This window comes from Castor canadensis, chromosome X (genome assembly GCF_047511655.1).
Source record: "Castor canadensis chromosome X, mCasCan1.hap1v2, whole genome shotgun sequence".
Classification (NCBI taxonomy): Eukaryota; Metazoa; Chordata; class Mammalia; order Rodentia; family Castoridae; genus Castor; species Castor canadensis.
Genome location: NC_133405.1, coordinates 43,553,857 through 43,576,987, shown reverse-complemented (window position 1 = coordinate 43,576,987; position 23,131 = coordinate 43,553,857). Strand labels below are relative to the sequence as shown.

At 37.9% G+C, this 23,131-nt stretch overlaps 1 protein-coding gene across 10 annotated transcripts in view; it reads left to right on the top strand.

Annotated features, from left to right (window-relative positions):
• Pak3 (p21 (RAC1) activated kinase 3) overlaps window positions 1-22,675 on the top strand; it is a 266,141-nt gene extending 243,466 nt beyond the window's left edge. For all 10 annotated transcript variants that reach the window (XM_074063034.1, XM_074063030.1, XM_074063028.1 and 7 more), the window contains 2 exons: window positions 10,665-10,802; window positions 16,139-22,675. In XM_074063034.1, coding sequence (XP_073919135.1) covers window positions 10,665-10,802; window positions 16,139-16,228 — 228 coding nt within the window. In that variant the 3' untranslated portion in view covers window positions 16,229-22,675. The remainder of the gene's footprint in view (window positions 1-10,664; window positions 10,803-16,138) is intronic.
• Window positions 22,676-23,131: the final 456 nt, after the last annotated feature.

The following is a 23,131-nucleotide window of genomic DNA, read 5'->3' as shown; positions in this document are numbered from 1 at the left end:
CTCCAGAGTGGCTACACTAGGTCTCATTCCCACCAGCAGTGTACGAGGGTTCCTTTCTCCCCACATCCTCACCAACACCTATTGTCGGTGGTATTTTGGCTATTCTAACAGGGGTGAGGTGGAATCTTAGTGTGGTTTTGATTTTCATTTCCTTTATGGCCAGAGATGGTGAGCATTTTTTCATGTGGTTTTTTTTTTGCCATTTGAATTTCTTCTTTTGAAAAAGTTCTGTTCAGTTCACTTGCCCAATTCTTAATTGGTTCATTGATTTTAGGAGAGTTTAGTTTCTTAAGTTCCCTGTATATTCTGGTTATCAGTCCCTTGTCTGATGTATAGCTGGCAAATATTCTCTCCCACTCTGTGGGTGGTCTCTTCAGTGTAGAGACCATTTCTATAGTTTTTAATTTTATGAAGTCCCATTAGTCCATCCTTTCTCTTAGTTGCTGAGCTGCTGGGGTGCTATTGAGGAAGTCCTTGCCTATACCTATTAGTTCAGAGTGTTTCCTGCCCCTTCCTGTACTAACTTTAGAGTTTCGGGTCTGATATTAAGGTCCTTGATCGTTTTGAGTTGATACTAGTACAGGGTGATAAACATAGATCTACTTTCAGTTTTTTGCAAGCAGATAACCACTTTTCCCAGAAACATTTGTTGAAGAAGCCATCTTTTCTCCATCGTATGTCTTTGGCACCTTTGTCAAAAATAAAGTAGGCATTGCTGTGTGGATTCATATCCGGGTCCTCTATTCTGTTTCACTGGTCTTCATAACTGTTTTTGTGCCAGTACCATGCTGTTTTTATTGCTATGATTCTATAGTATGTTTGAAGTTGGGTATTGGGATACCTTCAGCATTGCTCTTTTTCCTGAGTATTGCCTTGGCTGTTCACGGTCTCTTGTGTTTGCAAATGAACTTTAAGGTATATTTTTCAATCTCTGTGATGAATGTCATTGGTATTTTGATAGGAATTGCATTAAACATGTAGATTGCTTTTGGTAGTATAGCCATTTTTACTATGTTGACTCTACCAATCCATGAGCACGGGAGAGCTTTCCATCTTCTGTAGTCTTCCTCAGTATCTTTCTTCAGGGGTCTGTAGTTCTCCTTGTAGAGATCATTCACATCCTTTATTAAGTTTACTCCTAGGTATTTGATTTTTTTGAGGCTATTGTGAATGGAATTGTTTCCATATATTTCTTAGTTGTTCGTTATTGATGTATAGAAAAGCTAATGATTTTTGTAAGTTGATTTTGTATCCTGCCACCTTGCTGTAGCTGTTTATGGTATCTAGGAGTTTTTGGGTAGAGTTTTTTTGGGTCTTTAAGATATAGCATCATGTCGTGTGCTAATAGGGATATTTTGACAGTTTCTTTACCTATTTGTATTCCTTTTGCTTTTTCTTCTTGTCTTATTGCTCTGGCTAGGAATGCCAGGACTATGTTGAATAGGAATGGGGATAGTGGGCACCCTTGTCTCAGTCCTGATTTTAGGGGAAATGATTTCAGTTTTTCACCATTAAGTATGATGTTGGATGTAGGTTTATCATATGCAGCCTTTATAATGTTGAGGTACATTCCTTGTATCCCTAGTTTTCTTAGAGCTTTTATCATGAAGTGGTGTTGGATCTTATCAAAGGCTTTTTCTGCACCTATTGAGATAATCAAGTGGTTTTTGTCTTTGCTTCTATTAATGTGCTGTATTACATTTATAGATTTGTGTATGTTGAACCACCCCTGCATTCCTGGGATGAAGCTGACTTGGTCATGGGGAATGATGTTTCTGGTATGTTGTTGGATTTGGCTTCCATTATTTTGTTGAGGATTTTTGCATCAGTGTACATTAAGGAGATTGGCCTATAGTTCTCCTTTTTTGGAGGTGTCTTTGTCTGGTTTTGGGATGAGTGTAATGCTGGCTTCATAGAATGAGTTAGGCAGTGTTCTTTCCCTTTCTATTTAGTGGAACAGTTTAAGGAGGGTTGGTATCAGTTCTTCTTTAAAGGTCTGATAGAATTCAGTTGAGAATCCATCAAGTCCTGGACTTTTCTTTTTTGGAAGACTCTTTATTGCTATTTCAATTTCATTGTGTATTATAGATCTTTTCAGGTGATTAATATCCTCTTGGTTCAATTTTGTGTGGTCATAAGTATCTAGAAATTTGTCCATTCCTTCAAGATTTTGAAATTTTTTGGAATATAGTTTCTCAAAGTAGTCTCTGATGATTCCCTGGATTTCTGTGGTATTTGTTGTTATCTCCCCTTTTGCATTTCTGATTTTACTGATTTGGGTTTTTTCTGTCCTCATTTTAGTCAGGTTTGCCAGGGGTCTGTCAATCTTGTTTATTTTTTCAAAGAACCAGCTTTTTGTTTGGTTGATTCTTTGTATGGTTAGTTTTGTTTCTATTTCATAAATTTCTGCCCTTATTTTTATTATTTCTCTTCTTCTGTTTGTTTTGAGTTTTGCTTGTTCTTGTTTTTCTAGGAGTTTGAGATGTAGCTTTAGGTCATTTGAGATCTTTCTGTCCTTTTAATATATGCACTCATGGCTATAAACTTTCCTCTTAGGACTGCCTTTGCTGTGTCCCATAGGTTTTGGTAGGTCATGTTTTCATTTGTATTAACTTCCAGGTACCTTTTAATTTCCTCTTTTATTTCATCAATGACCCACTGATCATTGAGCAATGTGTTGTTCAGCTTCAAATTGTATGCATGTTTTCTACTGTGGTTTTTGTTGTTGAGTTCTAGTTTTAATGCATTATGATCAGATAGAATGCATTGGATTATTTCTATTTTCTTATATTTGCTGAGGCTTGCTTTGTGCCCTAAGATATGACCTATTTTGGAGAAGGTTCCATGGGCTGCTGAGAAGAATGTGTATTGTGTAGAAGTTGGATGAATTGTTCTGTAGACATCAAGTAGGTCCATTTGATCTATGGTATAATTTAGTTCTAGAATTTTTTTATTGATTTTTTGTTTGGATGACCTACCTATTGGTGATAGGAGGGTATTAAAGTCTCCCACTACCACTGTGTTGTAGTTTATATATGTTTTTAGGTCCTTCAGAGTATGTTTGAAAATTGGGTGCATATAGATTTATAATTGTTATTTCCTTTTGGTATATTTCCCCTTTTATTAGTATGGCATGTCCTTCCGTATCTTGTTTGATCAATGTAAGTTTTAAGTCTACTTTGTCTGAGATAAGTATTGTTACTACTGCCTGTTTACCATTGTCTTGGTAAATCTTCTTCCAGCCTTTCACCCTAAGCCAGTGCTTGTTTCTGTCAATGAGATGGGTCTCTTGTAAACAACATACTGGTGGATCTTCCTAGTTAATCCTGTTTGCCAGAGGGTGTGTTTTGATGAGGGAGTTAAGTCCATTAACATTCAGTGTTAATATTGATAAGTATGTGGTGATTCCTGTCATGTAGTTGTTTTTGTTGTTTGAAGGTTTGATTGTGTGCAGCTGAATTAATTTTACTCTCTGATTCCTTGTCTTTTCTTCTCCTGTTGGTGTTGCCTGTTCTCTCATGGTTTTGTTTGCTTTCATTTTCTGTGTGCAGAATTCCTTGAAGAATCTTTTGTAGTGGTGGCTTGGTGGTCATACATTGTTTTTGTTTCCATTTATCGAACAAGACTTTTATTGCTCCATCTATTTTGAATGATAGTTTTGCTGGGTAGAGTATCCTAGGGTTGAAGTTATTTTCATTCAGTGCCCGGAAGACCTCACTCCATGCTCTTCTTGCTTTTAAGGTTTCTGTTGAGAAATGTGCTGTGATTTTGATGGGTTTACCTTTGTATGTTATTTGTTTTTTCTCTCTTACAGCCTTCAATACTCTTTCTCTATTCTCTGTTTGTTGTTTTAATGATAATATGTCATGGGGTAGTTCTATTTTGGTCATGTGTGTTTGGTGTCCTTGAGGCTTCCTGTACCTGAATGGGCATCGCTTTCTCTAGGTTTGGGAAATTTTCTGTTATTAGTTTGTTGAATATATTACGAATCTCTTTTGCTTGCACCTCTTCTCCTTCTTCAATGCCCATGATTCTTGGGTTTGGTCTTTTGATGGTCGGTGAGTTCTTGCATGTTCCTTTCGAAGTCTTGAGTTGTTTGACTAATGGCTCTCTTCAGTTTTCCTCTAATTTCCATTTTATCTTCAAGTTCTGAGATTCTGTTTTCTTGTTCTAGTCTGCTGGAGTGGCCTTGCATTGTGTTTTGTATTTCTGTTTCATTCTTTTTTCTGAGGTTTTCCATATCATGGGTCACTTCCTCTTTAGTATCATCCATTTTTGTCATTATTTCATTTATTTCTCTACTTATAGTATTCTCTGTTTCATTTTTGATGCTTAGTTAGGGCTCCTGTGAGTTCATTTATTTGTTTCTGTGTCTTCTCATATTCTTTACTTTTGGTGTCTTGAAGTTTCTTGAGTGCCTCTTGTACGTTTTGGTTAACCATGTCTAGTAACATCACTGTGAAATTCTCAGTAATTACTTGCAGAATTTCTTCTTTGAGGTGTTCTGTGGGCATTGTTGTGTTCCTTGGTGTCATTTATCTTTGTTTTGTTGGAGTCTGGAACTGGGTATCTGTTTTCTTCATTTCCCTCTGAATCCTGTATTCAATCAGTTTGGGGGGAGAATGGTTTCCATCCCTTTTTCATCTTCCCTTCGCTCCACTTGGTACTGTGCAACTATGTTCTTGCTAGCCTAGTTGGTGGTTTCAGTCACCTGTTTTCTTTCCCTTGGTTTAATTTTGTTTTGTGGCTGTATTGGGTTTATAGCTAAGTATGTGTTTGTTATTTCTGTCCCTGATCTGGGTGTAATTTAGTATTTGCTCGTTCACAATAGTAAAACTAATAACAATAAAAAAACCCAAAGAAATAAACATGGAGAGATGAAAAACACACACACAAAGAAAGAAGAAACAGAACAACCTGACAGACAAACAAACAAAAAATTCCAGGTTCAGGAAGAATAGAATTTCAGTCTTAGTTTGAGTTCTGGCGTTACTCCACCAGCATCCAATCCTGGTGTTGGTATTTAAGCAGAAGGTCTGTTGTAGTCCTACCTGGTGGTTGGGTATTCTTTTTTTTTCCTTCTGTCTTTCAGAGATAGCTGCTTGGTCAGCTCCTCCCTCAGTGGGGTGTGGCAGTTTAAAATTGTATGTTGTCCTCAGGCTCCAGAATCAGCTCTGTAGCCCACCAGCTGTCCTGCTTTGGAGTTGAGTTTTCACTGTATTGGTTTACTGGGGGCTTGTTTCTTTGCCTTGACCCCTTTCTCTGGGGCAAGGTCAGTGATCTGTCAGCTGGCTCCTTGCTGTCAGCATGTTGTGATGGTTTGCTGATTGTTTTTCAATTTTGCAGTGTCGTTTGACTTTGGATGTTGCTCACTGGCTCAGGAGATGAGCTTTGTGGACCACTACCTGCCCTATTTGAGGCAACAGCTTATCACCCACCTGCTGTAGGCCCTTCTGCATTTCCAGCCTTTGTTTACTGAAAGTTCACACAGAGAACAGCTCCTTGCCCCATTCCCCTTCTCCGGTGCACTTTCGGCAACTCTGTCCCTCTGCTGTGTGTTGGTTTTCAGTTCCTTGTTCAGGAACTTGTTCAGTTCAGTTTTTGTTTGCATAGTGGGGGTCAGTCTGCCCAGGGGGCTATGCTGGAATACCCATGGGAATACCCCATGATGCTTGGTATCTGCCAAATGTCTCCCAAGCAGGTTTGGAGCCAGCGTCTGGTGGCACGGCAGCTCTTTTGTTTTCTCAGTGTAACATGGTGTGGAGAAGCTTTCCACTGGCTAGGGGTTCAGGATGTCTAAGTTTTGATTTTTCTTGCTTCTTTATTTCTGCCAACTGTGGTTCCAGCGTCTCAGTGAGGTTTTGGAGTCTCGGAGCTCAATGCTGTCTGCTTCCGTACCCTAGTTGCTATCTTGGCTGTCCTCTATGGTCTTGTTAAATTAGGATCTGTAGGCTGAGATAGGTACAGCCCTCAGCCATGAAACAGGGAAAGGCAGAACAGCTGTGTCTCCTAAGTTGCGTTCAGAGAAGCAGCTGCTTTGATCTTTCTTTACTGAGGAAATTGGCAATATGGTAAATTGAATTATTCCTTGCACTGGCAAACTAGTTTCTTAGTACTTAGGTAGATTCAGTTGCACATCAGGGTCAGTGAAAACTTCAATCTTTATGTGCTATTGCCAAGATATTTAAAGTTATCATGCAGAATTGTAGAATATTAGAAACTTCTAAGTATGTGTATATATCACAATAAAGAAAGCCAGCATTTTTGCCATTTATTGTATTTTCACATTAGAAATAAGGTGTGTTATGCCATGGAACCTATATTACCTCATCTTAGGAAGAAAACAGACCTTGCTTTAGCAGAGTAATCAAGAGAACCTTCTCTCTCAAGGTCAGAGGAAATAAGTTTCTGAACTATGTTTCAAATTCCAGGGAACACTTGTTCTTTCCTCTAGCTCTCTGAGTTTGTCCATATTAGAGGGACCATGGCCATCTTTCTCCAGCTGTCCATCCCTTTTATAGCATCTCCTTATTTACACTGTTCTTGGAGCTGCCTTTTTTCTCTTGCAGCGAGTAGCAGCTAGCCAAAAATTATCACATCCCAGGCTTCATCAACTCAGAAAAGGAGTTTTATTCATTCTTTGAGTATCTTCTTTTATTTTTTAATAGTTTAGGTAATGAACTTTAATACATTGTGTATCAGTTTCTTATATTCCCAACTCAATTAAATTTATACATTTTAGCTTCCATTTCATTCAGCAACAAAAGCATTCATTGAACACATATTTTGCACAAATTGCTGCAAAATTCAGAGACGATCATGACACAGTTCCTACCTTGCATGGACTCTCAGTCCAAAAGGGAAGACAAACCTGTAAACAAGTAACAAGTATTTATAATAGAATGTGGAAATAGACATAGGCACAAAGGGCTATGGTTGCTTAAAGGACGGAATAGCTAGCTATTTCTACAGGGTGACCAATATCCAAATTTGCTTGGGATTGAGGGACACAAGACCTGCAATGCTAAAACCCACGACAATCCCAAGAAAACCAGGGTGGTTGTTCACCATATCTAGCTGGGAGAGATGAAGACTTTAAAGAGGAGAATCATTTGAACTAGGACTTGAAAGACAAATCGCAGCTTACCTGGCAGTTACGGGAGATGAAGCTAGCATTTCAGGCAGGTGTGAAAATATTTCCTATTCAGTGAATAATAAACAAATTGGTGTAAACAGTATGTGAGTTTTGAACATTATGTGTATGTGTCAGATGGGGGGATAGGGCCCTATGGTTAGAATAGAATAGAGGAAAGCTGCAAAGGTGGGCAGGGCCAAATCATGGAAATTTTTATATGCCCTGCTGAAAAATCTTTACTATGTGTTGTAGACCAGTGGTTTTCAAAGTATAAAGAACTTCTGGTTCCAATGAGACCTTGATTGGAAGCATAATTAGGAAAGGCAAAATTTGATTGAAACAGATTTAAGTTAAGGATAGGGTCCTAGAATCTCTACCATAACTCTCCTTGTCTTTCCCATCTTAACCAGTGTTGAGGGAGAATTTGGGGCAGCACAGTTTGAAAATGTCATCTCTGGACCACAAGGGGGGTTACTAAAATTATTTAAGTAGGGGAGTGAGAGATGTGATGGGATTTGTGATGAGATAAGATTGTTAAGGTGTTGGACAGAAGAATTAAAAGGCAAGGAAAACCAATTAGGAGGCTATTGTAACTGTCTATGAGAAGTCTGACCTTAAGCAAAGATAATGGGGATAAAGAGATAGATAGGCATGAAAGACATCTTTAAATGTTGCATTAGTAGAACCTGGTAAGGAGAAGGTTGCTGGGTGAGGAAGAAGGAGAACTCAAGGATGATCTTGTGCTTACTTACTTATGTTAGAAGCATCCAACTATATGAGAAATCTCTAGTCTGATTCCTAATAGCCACCTCATTTTCTTTGAATTTTCACTAATGTAGATGAAACCAACATATGATCACTCATCTCTGGATTTATTTTCGTCAAGTTTTCTTCATCTAAGACTTGACTTTGTTGGTAAAACCCTTTAGCTGTCATTGTTGTGTTAGCTACAACTGCATTTATCTCTCATTAACAAGGCAGTGGGTAGCAGTTTTCTTTTTTATGAAGATAGTCCTCAGCTTACACATAGGATGTGTTCCAAAAGTTCATTTTTAAGTTAATTATTTGGAACTCAGAGTCCATTTGCTTGTAGAGATGGCATAATACATTTTGATTAGGTTCCTAGACCTGTCCACAAAAGTCTGTTTAGCCTACAATATAACTGAAAGTGTGGATTTTTGCAATGGAAATTAGTTGGAAATAGTTTAATACTATTACAATTAAAATGAAAGGAATAATTAAAAAAGAAATAGTTGGGAGTTCTTGTTTCCCACAAAGGGTAGTGCTTGATAAAAAGCCGGTTAATCTCAGGAAGACAAAGCAAAATAGATGAGGATTGGACACATGGCTTTTGAATTTTTTTTTTTTTTGGCAGCACTGGGGTTTGGATTCAGGGCTTCATGCTTGCTAGGCATGTGCTCTTACCACTTGAACCACTCTGCCAACCCTGAAAATTTTTTTGAAATAATGTGTCTGAGGGTTTTTTTTTTTAAATGATAAAAGCAATTGTGTTTGTTGTAGAAAATTTATTTTAAAAAATTAAGTCACCAATAATTCTATCACTGGGAAGAGAATTATTGTTAACATAGTGGTATGTTTCAACATTTTTCTTAATACGTGTATTTTTTTAAATCAGTCCCCCAGGTAATGATTACGGTATGTCCACGTTATGAACTAAGAGTTACTACCTGAATTTCTTGATAATCAATGAAAGAAGTGAAAATGACAAAGGGAAAGGACAGTGTTTGGAAGGGATTGTATTTACATGTGAGGTTTTTTTTTTAATGTGCTAGCAAAAGCAACCCCAAATCCATTGCATTCTGTAGAAGCATATGACATTGTCATTCTCACACACCACTATGCAAGAGAATCTCCTGTGGATTGCTGTGGCTTTTACATTTGGTGTGCTTATTATGTAGATTCTGAGTTGGTAAGTCTGAGCTGGGCTGCAGGTCCTTGGCCAGTATTTCTCAATGTTGGTTGCAAATTGAAATCACCTGGAAAGCTTAAAACTTTTATATAATTGACGAGGTAATGAGAAATGTGTATGGGGATTATTTTTAAATATCATTGGGTGATTCTAGTACCTCTAGTTTACCTGCTTGGATTAAACCAGTGCTTCTCAAAGTATGGCTGTGGAACCAGCAGGGCACTTGCGAGAAAGCAATTTCTTGGGCTCTTTCCCAGATTTACTGAATTAGAACCTCCGGGGGTGGCTCAGGATCTATGTTTGACCAAGTTCTCCAGCAATTCTGACAGATGCTGTAGGTTGACAGCCCCTAGATTAAAGAGTCCTTCCTGGCCCATTTTAAAGCACATCTTCAGAAATTGCTGGAAAGGAATACCCTGGCCAGGGTAAGGACTTTAATAAAAAATGCTTTTAGTAATAATGTTAGGATCCATAACAGAGATAGGGATGATGATTTGCTGCAAAGCCCAAGAAAGTTTTGGAGGGGGGTTACATGGTCAGGCATAACCATGGTGGCAGTACCTGCAGGCAAAGTCTTCCTTATTTGAACTCCTTTTCAAATGCTAACATCCTATTTGAAGCTTTGCCTGAACTACAGTATAAATTGTTTCATTCTTGTATTTACTTAGCACTTCCTACTTCCCTGTATCTGTTCTTAGTACTCTCTAGATGTCTCTCTCCCTGACTAAATTGTTTGACTATTTTATTCATCCTTGGATCGCCAATGTCTTATACAATACCTGGTACATACTAAATGCTCTAGAATTGTTTACTCAGTGGAGGCATCAGGAATGGTCAGCTTTTTTGACTAATAACAACCTTCAAAGATGGGTTTACCTTTGTGACTTAATCATGGTTCTGGGTTCAACTGCTAAGGACCTTGGTTCTGTCAGCACACAATGAGTATATGTGTCTCAGTGGTGGCCTTACATGACAAATATCTCAGAGATGTATAACAGTTATTAGCGATTTATTTTTTTAACCACAGGGTAGGTACATCGTTGTCAGGTACCAAGACCACAAATTTCAACCGTACTCATACTTTCTCTTATCGTAGGGGAAACTTAATGGGAAATCTAACTAAAATCAAAAGGGCTACAGTTGCCATAAGACAAAAGTATGTGAGTCCTTGGGTCTCACCAGTTGCCTCTCATCCAGGCATCTTCTGGTTCTTTGTACTTCTCTAATTTTATCATCTATTCTCTGAATCCCATGTCTGCTCACAAATATTCTTCAAATAAGATAAGCAGTAAATTTCAGTTATCTTTTCATTGTGCCTTACTAAGGTTATGCTCAGATCAGCATGTGTTGATGTATGTGTTTCCCAATTTGGAGTGACAGATTTACGAGCAGTCTTTTGGTTTAACTTCCTAGGTGCTTAATCATGAATTCATTGTATGTGAATTTTTACTGACTTAACCCTCAGAGGACAACCTTGATAACATTTTTCCAAGTGTTAATACATAGAGTATAAACTAGAAAAATTGATTTGTGCCTTCTTTTCTAACTCACAATCCTGCTATGTGTCTTCTGACTAAGTTTTTCTATTTTTTTCTATAGGCATTATATCTGATAGCCACTAATGGAACTCCAGAGCTCCAGAATCCTGAAAGACTGTCAGCTGTATTCCGTGACTTTTTAAATCGTTGTCTTGAAATGGATGTGGATAGGCGAGGATCTGCCAAGGAGCTTTTGCAGGTGAAAATAAAATAGTACAATTACAAAAAGAGAGTTATTATACTGACCTTTCCCATTTCAACCTGTGACAGTAAAAGAGGTCTATCAAGAGATCTGTAAAAGTTAGGCTATTACCATTGGATTTTAGACCATAGACACAGAAGTATAGGTGTCCATCCAACACATGCTTGATTAACGTATTGCCTTTCTTCTGAGAAGTTGGCAGTTGAATCTCTAAATATTCTTTGTTCTTCCTAGAGTCTTATTGTGCAAGGAAAAAAGCAACGTGACCCTCTGGCATTGGTTTAAAGTTTTGTTCTAAACATTATTTGTGCCCCTGGATGTTTTATGTAGTTGCTCTTGGCAGGAGGTAATTCTCTACATAACTATGCAGTTATTTCCATGGCATTTGCTACTCTAATGCTTTACTGGTCAAAGTCCCTTTCCTTATGATACCAATTGGCAGGCACTTGCTTGCCTGGGTGAGTACCATCCAGTGGTGAGTGCCTCTGCAACCATTTATACTTTTCATGGCTCCCAGGGGTTAGTATATATGATGATCAGTAGTACCTACTATGTGCCAAATTGTTTACATACATTATCTCACTTAATTCTTACAACTCCAAAAGCTCGGCATTATCTTATTTTACAGATTTGGAAATAGAGGCTCACGTAGCTCTGAGTAGTAGCAAAGCTGAGATTTAAGCCCTAGTTGTCTGAATTTCTAGCACACATTAAACATAAACCAATGTAGATAAAAAGATATATTGATTTGACAAAGGTACATATGCCCAGGATCACACATATAACTTCACTGCTGAGGCTGATCCTTGGGGACATATATCAAGACCTATAACATCAAAGAACAAGGACTGTTTTCTCCATGACTTTGAACGCATAAGCCAATAAAACAAAAGGTTTCACACTTGGTTATGCAGTGTTAACCACAGATTCACTGTGTTCCAGCCCACCTCCCTGCACAAAATAATCTGTTCCTGTTGCTTTTAACCTCCCTTCAGAGACAGAGAGCCACACTGAAGCATAAGTATCTCAGCCCAAATCACAGTTGGTATTAACCTACTTGGAGGAACTGAAGAGGCTATCCCTTCTCTTTTCTGATACCTGTGAGCATTTCACAGGTTATTATAAGGTCCTAAAATGTCAGTTCTGGAATGACTTTTTGGTTCTATAGTTAATTCAGTCTCAAATTACAGATGAAAAACCTGAGCTTTTGAGTGTTTTACTTTTGTATCTTTTCACCCCTCTTACCACCTCACATACAAATCCTGATACACATACCTGTTGTGCCTTCTTCCAAAAATGAGTAAAGATACAGGACCTTTCAATATACAACTAAATAGATCATACAATGAAACATCTAATTAATTCATCCCCCAACAGTGCTTTTATATGAATGAATCAAGTCACTGATGCAAAAATATATTTTGACTATAAACTGAATAGTTTGTTACATCTTTTCCATCTTATGCATATAAGCAATAAACTGCATATCTCTTTAAGTCTACACAATTTTATTCTGACTCCAGCCTAACATTGTCTGTTTTATCTTTTACAAAGTAGAGAGGTGCATGACATTCATGGCACTGGAAGGCTAGAGAAAAGACATAGGTCTTGAATATTTGTGTGCTTTTCTTTATGTCCTAAGTCAATTCTTAGTTCATCAATGAATATTTATTAAACAACTTCAGTTTACAAAGCGTAAATGCAATAGGTGATACAAATCTGTCAGAGGCATGGTTCCTGCTCTTAAGGAGTTCCCAATCTCCTTGGCTAGTGAAAAAATAATGCAAGGTTGTTCAGATACTCATGCAAACCAAGTGGCTATGCAAGTAATAAATGGCATGGTTGGATAGAGAAATATCTCTGGAGGCTAGTTTGATCAGAAAATGTCTGCAAACAGGAAAGAGTTTTGCTGGACTTGGAAGAACAGGTCCATCTCAGAAAAGATAGGAAAGGATTTCAGATGGAAGTGCTTTAGTACAACCAAAGGCACATAAGCAGGGCTTAAGGGAACATAACATAGAAAGAGTTCAAATAAGGAAGCTGCAAAAGATGAGATTGGAAGGAGAAGACCTTGAACATCAGGCTAAAGAGTTGGGACTGTGTCAAAAATGGTGACTCATAGCTGGGCATCGGTGGGTAATGCTTGTAATCCTAGCTACTGCAGAGGCAGAGATCAGGAGGCTCATAATTCAAAGCCAGCCCAAGCAAATAGTTTGCAAGACCTTATCTCAAAAATATCCAACACAAAAAGGGCTGGCAGAGTGATTCAAGTGGTAGAGCACCTGCCTAGCAAATGTGAATCACTGAGTTCAAACCTGAGTACCACACACAAAAAAAGAATGGTGACTCATGTCTGTAATCCCAGCACTCAGGAGGCTGAGGCAAGAGATTGGAGAGTTTGAGGTTAGCCTGGGCTACACAGTGAGATGCTGTCTCAAAAAACTAAACAACACAAAAAGAGCTGGATTGACCAGCCTGCTTTACCCCTTAGTAGCTGGGCCAAGTTACTTAATCTTCTCTATGTGTTTTTTTCTTTTTTTGTTGGGACTGGGGTTTGAATTCAGAGCTTTCTGCTTGCAAAGCAGGCTCTCTACCACTTGAGCCACACCTCTAGTCAATAGAAATGTCACAACAAAACCTCTTGTATAACTATCATATGCTAATAAAAACATTAACTTTTTTTTCTTTTTTTTATTCATATGTGCATACAATGTTTGGGTCATTTCTCCCCCCTCCCCATACCCCCCCCGCCCCCTCCCTCCCTCCCTCACCCCCTCGCTACCCGGCAGAAACTATTTTGCCCTTATCTCTAATTTTGTTGTAGACAGAGTATAAGCAATAATAGGAAGGAACAAGGGTTTTTGCTAGTTGAAATAAGGATAGCTATACAGGGAGTTGACTCACATTGATTTCCTGTGCATGTGTGTTACCTTCTAGGTTAATTCTTCTTGATCTAACCTTTACTCTAGTTCCTGGTCCCCTTCTCCTGTTAGCCTCAGTTGCTTTAAAGTATCTGCTTTAGTTTCTCTGCGTTAAGGGCAACAAATACTATCTAGTTTTTTAGGTGTCTTACCTATCCTCACACCTCCCTTGTGTGCTCTCGCTTTTATCATGTGATCAAAGTCCAGTCCCCTTGTTGTGTTTGCCCTTGATCTAATGTCCACATTTGAGGGAGAACATATGATTTTTGGTCTTTTGGGCCAGGCTAACCTCACTCAGAATGATGTTCTCCAATTCCATCCATTTACCAGCGAATGATAACATTTCATTCTTCTTCATGGCTACATAAAATTCCATTGTGTATAAATATCACATTTTCTTAATCCATTCGTCAGTAGTGGGGCATCTTGGCTGTTTCCATAACTTGGCTATTGTGAATAGTACTGCAATAAACATGGGTGTGCAGGTGCCTCTGGAGTAACCTGTGTCACAGTCTTTTGGGTATATCCCCAAGAGTGGTATTGCTGGATCATATGGTAGATCTATGTTTAGATTTTTAAGTAGCCTCCAAATTTTTTCCAGAGTGGTTGTACTAGTTTACATTCCCACCAGCAGTGTAAGAGGGTTCCTTTTTCCCCACATCCTCGCCTACACTTGTTGTTAGTGGTGTTGCTAATGATGGCTATTCTAACAGGGGTGAGGTGGAATCTTAGTGTGGTTTTAATTTGCATTTCCTTTATTGCTAGAGATGGTGAGCACTTTTTCATGTGTTTTTTGGCCATTTGAATTTCTTCTTTTGAGAAAATTCTGTTTAGTTCACTTGCCCATTTCTTTATTGGTTCATTAATTTGGGGAGAACTTAGTTTTTTAAGTTCCCTATATATTCTGGTTATCAGTCCTTTGTCTGATGTGTAGCTGGCAAATATTTTCTCCCACTCTGTGGGTGTTCTCTTCGGTTTAGAGACCATTTCTTTTGTTGAGCAGGAGCTTTTTAGTTTTATGAAGTCCCATTAATCTATGCTATTTCTTAGTTGCTGTGCTGCTGGGGTTTCGTTGAGAAAGTTCTTACCTATACCTACTAACTCCAGAGTATTTCCTACTCTTTCCTGTATCAACTTTAGAGTTGACCAAAGACATCTGAGGGATAAACATGATGAAAGCTTTGTTTAGGAAGATTAATCTGGCAATATGCAATAAGAATTAGCCAGAAAAAAAATGGAGGCAGGGAGACCAAGAAAAAGTTACTATATCTTGAAATTAAATTGATTCGGCCTGAACTAGGAAAAGCAAGAGATAAATGTAAGAGGCATTGAGAAGTTACTTGGTAGCTGGCTGTATGTATAATATAAGGGAGAGGAAGACAAAGGTAACTTCAGAGTGTCAAACTAATAGTGGCATTCAGTAACAGAACAAGAGACAGAGGATAATACAATGTTAATAGTTCTTGGCATCTCTGTAGCTTATCAACAGACTTGTAACCATTATAAATAAACAGAGGCTAGGACTGAACCTAAGTGTTCCAACTCCAAAATTCCTGTAGCTTGTATCTCCAAGGAGTGCCCTATTTGGGAGAATTTAACATGGCTTTTTAAATGTTGAGTTTAATGTGATAGAAGAACATTCTAGAGGAAATACCCAGTAGGCAGTTAGAGACCTAGGACCTGAACTCAGAAAACAAATTAGGTCATACACTATGAATTTGGGAGCCAACCCATAAAGTTGATGATATGTTGAAACCATGAAGGAAATGAGATCTGTAAGAAACTAAATTAGAAGAAGAAGCTGATGAGAGCCAACTTCTGGTATATGTGAGGTAGGAAGAAAAAGTGAAAGTAGGCAAGAAATGGAGAGGGGTTTAGTTACTGCACGTACACAGGGGAAAGGCCCAAGGAAGTACAATGTCACAGGCCTCCAAAGAGGAAACCATTTCAATGAAGGAAAGGATAGACACTTGCACTAACTACCACAGAGGGGCCAAAAGAGAAATGATGGAGACACAGAAATTTGGCTTAGCACTTAAGAAACTATTGGTTTCAGAGCAACATTTTAAGTTGTCTGCTGAAGATACTTTTTCAACCTCAAGGGCAGATCCAAATAAATTCAGTCTAAGAAAGTCAGAAGATCAAACAGTTACAAAGTCTGAGAGATTTTACAATATCTCTACTTAAGAGTTTCTAGCTGTGCCAGACAGTTTCCACAGGATTTCATGACATTGAAAGACCGAAAAAAAAAATCTGAAGAATAAAAGCTGGCAGGTTTTTTAATTAAATGATGCTTAGTTAGAAGTTCAAAATACACACTGATGAAAAGAAGAGCTGCTTGAAAATATAAAATAATATAGTTGTTGGAGGAAAGGATTCCAGTAATTCTTCTTTTTTTCCTTTCTTTTGCAGCATCCATTTTTAAAATTAGCCAAGCCTCTCTCCAGCCTGACTCCTCTGATAATTGCTGCAAAGGAAGCAATTAAGAACAGCAGCCGCTAAGATTGCAAGCCTTACCCCTCACCATCTCCCTCATGAGTTAGACTGAAACAAAACTCTGCTGAAGGAAAGATGAAGAAAAGACAGTCAAATGGGGTGGGGGTTCTTTAACTTTCAAATAAATAGAAACTTCTTATAAGCCTTTTTCCTACTCCCTCAGATTATGTAATTTATTTGTAAGCCTGAATCGCAGCCCAAACAGGGCAGCAATGTTGAAGTGGCCATCAAGTGGTCACTTCCACCGTGAAGCGAAAGAGCCAGTAGTGAATCCCCTCATTTTGTGCATTCCCTTTGAAGAAAAAGATTTCTCAAAGATGCACACTCCCTCTTCATAGTGTTGTGTTTGTTTTTAAGTTAGAGAGTAGTCCCTCTTGCATTCGAACCTCCTTCGAAACCCCTTACCCAATGTGATGTTTTTCACTTGCATTGTCATTAGATGTCCAGAAAAAAGATGTCAAAATGTTTTTTTTAAAAAAAGAAAACAAAAAAAGCAAAGAAAAAAAAACTAACAAAAAATAGAGCAAGTACTGTGTGAATATGTGGAAGTCCATGCCCTAATAGAGTTGTAATTTTTTATTCTTCTTCTATAGTTGTGGCTTGGTTTGTGTACCTATTTTTCTGCATTTGTATTGGAAAAGATTTCTTTTAAGACATTTTCCAAAAGCAGAGAGGAATATGTGTGTTCAGGAAGCGTTTTTAAAAACTGTGTATCTACATAAATCTCAAATGGTGAAATCCTCTCACATTTTCACAAGAATGCTTAAGAGGTAGTTGACTTGTCATGTAAACCAACTTGTGAATCTTCATGAAACCAGAAAAAAGACACACTGAAACTGTAGCATCCCCGTTTGGTGAGTCCAGGTCCTGAACCTAGGAAATCCTTGCAGAGAAACCATATTTAAAGAAAGATGGGAGTTTCTCTGAGAACCAAAAAGAAAAAAAGATGCATATGTAATACTGAACTCCTTGTTGGGCATTAAGTAAGCAAAGATAAAAATATCTAATTTAATCCTCTCTTGTGCTTGTGGAACATAAGCACTGTAAAATAGGCACATCAGGAGGAAATAGATCCATTAAAAACATTTCCTTATGGTAAAAATGATTTGTTTTGACAATTTATTACACTTTGGAAAAATTTTTAAAGGATCTGGAGAACAGAGATCTACTAAGCATGTGTTCAACTCTATAAGAAATGGAAAGTCAGTGAAAGGTACATCCCAGTCAACATTTGGCTCTAAGTACTTGTTCCCATTTTTCTTTGTGTCACCAATTTCTGTTTCTGGATATGATGTGCTCATATTTAGTTCCTTGGGCTTTTGAATTTCAGAAGCATGTTTATAAAGATCTTGAAATTCCCCAGTGAAAATAACTGTAGTTTGCTCTCATATATCCCAAGAAGTATCAAACCAACTGAATTCCTTGTATGGATTGGGGAAAATTCCAAAATTTGACTATTATTTCACCATATACTTATTTCATTAAAATTTCAACAGTTAATACTTCCTGAATCTTCTGAGAGTAGAGAAAAGGTGTCTGCATAGAAAAGGATATGCTTCTCTTTTGAGTGTATTGTCAGTTGTATAAATTCTGGAAAATAGTTTTTCTAAGCCTTTGAAAAGCTGACAATCTATGCTCTAAAAGGCTTTTGAACTTGTAGTATATAAAGAATCCGAATAGAACCTATCTACATTCAGCAAGAGAAGAAAAGAGATCAATGATATAGGCCTCTCTCCTTCTCTTTAAGGTACATCTATCCATTTACCATCCAGCTATCCATTCCTTAAAATGAAAGCACTTTCTTGAGAGTTTCTGCTAACCATATAATGCACATGTTTATGTTTAGAAGGATGACACCACTGGTGAATTTCCTATTTTTCCTAGACCATAAAATTTAGGAGAGACTTTACCCCCCTTGAAAATGTCCACTGTGGGATAAAAAATGTGAAAAGAAAAATCAAATGATAACATTAATTTAAAGCATACTATGTTATACTTTGCAAAGAGGTATCTGGACCTAAAATTTTTAATGCCACGCTGCTCTAATGAGAGAGAGGGGCCTTAATTTTAATTTCATTTAAAATCAACTGTTTTTTTTTTTTTTTACTCAGTGCCCGGGAATTCAATGAAATACCTGGGATGCAAATAGAATTCCATAGTTTGATGACTATGCTCTGCTAAAAGAGAGCCCCAAACCCGATTAAGAAGCCCTAGTTGTCAGTTGGCATCCCTTACATGTTATAAAGCCGTTTTTGTTCTTATTTTGAAGACCCTGGAGCAGTGATCCTTCAAATCACTGTAGGCAAAGAATGACTGCTTTTTAAGCTTTTAGTTCAGCCTATTAACAATGAGGAGCCAGCTACTTCTTTCCCACCACTTTGTACCAACACTTAATGATAAGATATCCCAGTAGGTATTACTCTTGCAGATTTATATCTATGTAAATGTTTGAATGAGAGCAGCTTCTAAAGCCCCTTCCCTGTGTTGGTGAGTTATGTATATTTCTAATAAGTATTAGAAAGAAGCTGTTTCTTGTGCCAAAATGATACTGAAGGATTCACACTTGGTACGCTTGAGCAACTTAGACTCCAGATCGTCAAATGTTTATTGCCTTTCCTTGGATTTATTTTTTAGCTCATCTTGACACAGGTGAGTCTATCCAGATCTTTAATGTTGCTAGTGTGCCCTGAGAGAGTGAGGGCACATCGTCGAATGTCAATTCCAAAATGTCATGAGATAGGAATGGGGCAGTGGGAAAAGTCAGGGAAGGGTGAGAAGCACAGTAGAGATTATTTATTTAAGAAAGAATAGAACATTAATGTTTTAGTACGGATCCGGTGCGTTGTCATAATCCCATGAGGATTTTGGGATGACACAATCCCCTCAAATCAGTCACCATATTGGGTAATGACTTCGTTCTTGCTGATCTTGTCTATATGTCATTGTAAATATTTGTGTGTCCATGTTCCATTTTGGCTACTGGATGGCCAAGTCACAAGAAGATTTAACTCAAGTATTTATTCTTTGATTGTGCTGTTCAGATTTTTTTTCAGGCTTGTGAATTGCACCCCAATGTTTGAGTTTAAGCACCTGGTCTTCACATATATCCCTCCCCGATGAAGCACATTCCATTGCTAAAAGAAAAAGAAATATAAAATTGCTTCCTGTTGTCTGTACAACCATTTTGATAGTTTGAGATGTTTGTCTATAAATGATATTTCTCAGCTCAAGATCGTGTCAATAATTATATTCCTTTGCTCAATGGATTGTTTATTATAATGAGGCTGCCAGTTCTCAAAAGAGATTCTCTAAAGTCACTTTTAAATAACATAAACAGGGATTACAACTATGTGAAAGTAAGTGTGCATATGGACAAAGACTGGGAACACAGATAATTGCAATCAGTTGTGTTAGGGTGGTGGGATTATGTGAGAATTTTTGCTTTCTGAAATTTTCTTTGATGTTGTTACGATATTGCTTTGTAATGGGTGACATCAGAAAGGGAACTACAGAAACATGGAAAAGATGCCAGAAGCAGATGCGTTCTGACCAGAGCCCAGAGCATGCAGGGCACAGGTATTTGCTAGTTACAAATATTTCATAGGCTTTTTACTTGCCTGGGTGCTGAGGTTGGCACACGCTCAGGTATGGCACGTGCTTTCTTAGGAGACTATTATCTAAGTCAAAGCTAGGGAGATGTCACTACTAGAACGCCAAATACATTTTCCTGCTTTAAAACAGGCTGCCCTCTGCTTTGGTATGGCACCCAGGTGTCTACTTTTTTGGGTTTTTTTAGATTGGAGGGGTGATCATTTGATTAGTCCCCTTGATAGCATTTGTTTTGGTGCCACCTTTCTGGATTGTTGTAGCAGCTTTTCAGGTAAAATTTTGAAGGAATAAAAGGATAAAATTCCCAGCTCCCACCATTTCCTCATCCAAAAAGATCTTCTATCATTCAGGTAGTATTCTTCTTTGAATGGCCAATAGGCAGGTCCACTGATTTCAGTAGAAATTTTGACTTGCAATTAAAACATGACTCTAAAATCATTAGGACAAATATTTAGGATTTTTCTGTACCTCTTGGCATTCAGTTACAGTCCTGTTCGTTTTGGCTTGGATGGTCTCCATGTGCTTTTGTACTGCTTAATTGTAAGTCATATGCAGTAGTTGCAATTTCTTAGAGAAAAGGAGACTGTCTACCAAAAGAGAGGAATTTCCTTGTAACTCACCAAAGAAATTTTAGGTGAGGACTTTAATAATGAGGTAATGGCCTCATATAGGTTACTCAGTTTCATCAAATCAGACCGTAGGAAACTCACAGGCTTTTTATTAGCCATTCTTATGGAAGTCTTAACCATGCCATCCCAGTTGAACCTCATGGTCCTTTCCTGAGCTATTTGCAGTTAATATTCAGTTAAACAAAGGTATGGCTAATGGTGCAAGCATCTCCCAGTCTCAGAACAAGAGGACTGAAATTCAGCATTTATAAACTGACAGTCTACTAGGCCTGGGATTTTGAGTGAACTTAACACACAATTCTGAACATATATTTGCATGTGGATTAGGAAGGAAATAAAAGAGGCTTTGGAAATAATGGAAGTATTTTTCCTGTGAAAGAGTTTTTCATAAAAGATGTATTTCTACATTTCTGTTGATTAACTTATTTTTTCATTCCTTTTCTGATCCACACTCCTTTAGTGAGTGATCAAATACGCTAATACAACTTCTCATACATTGGGAATGTCTGTTTATTGTTAAACAGGATCTAACTGAATCTGCAAATGCGGGAACTGAGCTGTCACCTCCACATGCACACCTCTGTGTATAAGTATACTATACAACTTGTAGCATTTACTGCCACTTAATTTGGTTGAACTTGCAAGATGAACTCATGAAATCTGGTTAGTGCCATCAGAGTCTCCTTTGGAAGCTGTCGTCAGGTGAATGCTATTCCATTATACTAACAGTAAGGCAGGCATCATGTTCACTTGATTCAGTACCTTAGGAAATTGATAGCAATTCCAGAAAATGTCAGATGTGCAAGTAATACTAGCCTAGGAAGGAAACCTGAATTCCAAATATGGGCTTTATTCCTACCCACTATGTGACCCTTAGCAAATCACTTAAGTTTTCCATGGCTATTTCTTCATCTATAAGGGTATTGCACCAGCTGCTCTCCAAGGTCTTTCCAAAAGCTCTAACATTTGCCTTGCAAATACAACCAAAGTGATGGCAAATATCACATGCTTAAGCCTGGTCTCTTATGTTACAGTTAAACAGTAGAACTATGTACAGTGGATAAACTCAAGTAAATGTAGTCAGTAATGCTAGGAAATGTTGATAAAACTCATGGCAGCCTTCCAGTTTATTCACAATTGTTTTGTTTTTGTTTTCATATCCTTTCTGTTGAGTGTTCCCAGTTTTCGTTTTCCATACACTCTGTATGTAAAGTCTGGTTATCATTAAACCTGTGGCCAGTATTTGCTACTAGAACAGAAATACACTGTCACATTTGCTAGAATAGAACTGTACCTGGATCTTTCCTATGAAACAGAGCTGTAGGCCTTATTAAGTTAAATCAGAAATGGTGCAAGATGGCAGAATCCATGCATTTTAATGACTGAGACTACAATGAGTGGACCCAAGCACTTGCAAGTTGCAGAGAGAAGAATGAAAAGGTAATTACATGCTTTTAGCATTAAAAAGTGTTCACTTGACTTGTTGGGAACCAAAGATAGCATTACTCATGACAACGTGATTGGCCAGTTGTGTGAGCATGCTGCTGGAAAGAGGGTAAACTGTAAGTTCACAGATGGTCCCAACTGCCTGCCTACAGCAGAGTGCCAACCACCCCTGAGTGCGAAATTCAAGTTCAATGTGTGTGCTTGTGTGTGGTGTGCTTTATGAACCCGCATATACTATATTCATTAGTGATGATAAGATCTTTCACAGAATCCTACAACCATTAATGAGTTGAATTGTAAATCTCAATACATCAGCCAGTAGGAGCCAGACCACATCGGTACTAATGTCTACTGGGATTATATTCACAACATCCAGATAAAATAACTTGAGGAGGATCTACGTTTTCACTGTTTATCAGAATTGTATCTCATTTGGCTGTGCATTCCTTTTGTCAAAATGTGTTATCTGTAAACCCATGTGTAGTGAAGTTCTTCTGTAACTTTGGATTAAATATATTTATGGTCTTTTGTTTGTTTGATTTTTAAGTAAGTTATTTCTTTTGTAGACTCGCTGATGGTATGGTTCCATCCTTATTACCTCAGCATCTGATCTTTTTAAGGACTTTTTGATTTTGATATTGTTATTTTAAATTGTGGTTGAAGCAATAGAAAATTGAAATATGGATTGTGCATGACTGTGTCTTGAGTGTAAAAATATTGCAGTTTGAAACTTGGACCTAAAGTATTGCAAATAAAAATGACAAACATCCATGATCTGTCACTTCTCTCTTCTGTTCACCTACCTACTCACCCCTGATCATTGGTCACTTTACCTTCTTCACAGGCTGGAGGGGAACATTGCCTCACAGGTATGGAGATGAGAAACTGCTCAGCCTCATGAGCAATACAGGAAATTCCCAGCAGATTCTGCCAGTTGATAATTCAGACTCAGAGTCTCTATCTGGCCTTTACATGCAATAGCTCAGAGAGGTGAATATGTGTGTTCAATGCAGAGCAAAAGCCTCTGGTAGATCCCACGTGAAGGAAAACCACAAAAAGAAAGTACATACAGCATATAATTTGATTTTGGTCATCTTTCTGCTTGGAAATTTCTGAACACAGCCATCTGCTTAATGTTTAGGTTTTTTTTTATTTCTGGCCTCAAGTTCTGCATGACACAGAAGCAATTCCAAACCAACATTGTTGAGACTATTCATCCACTCCC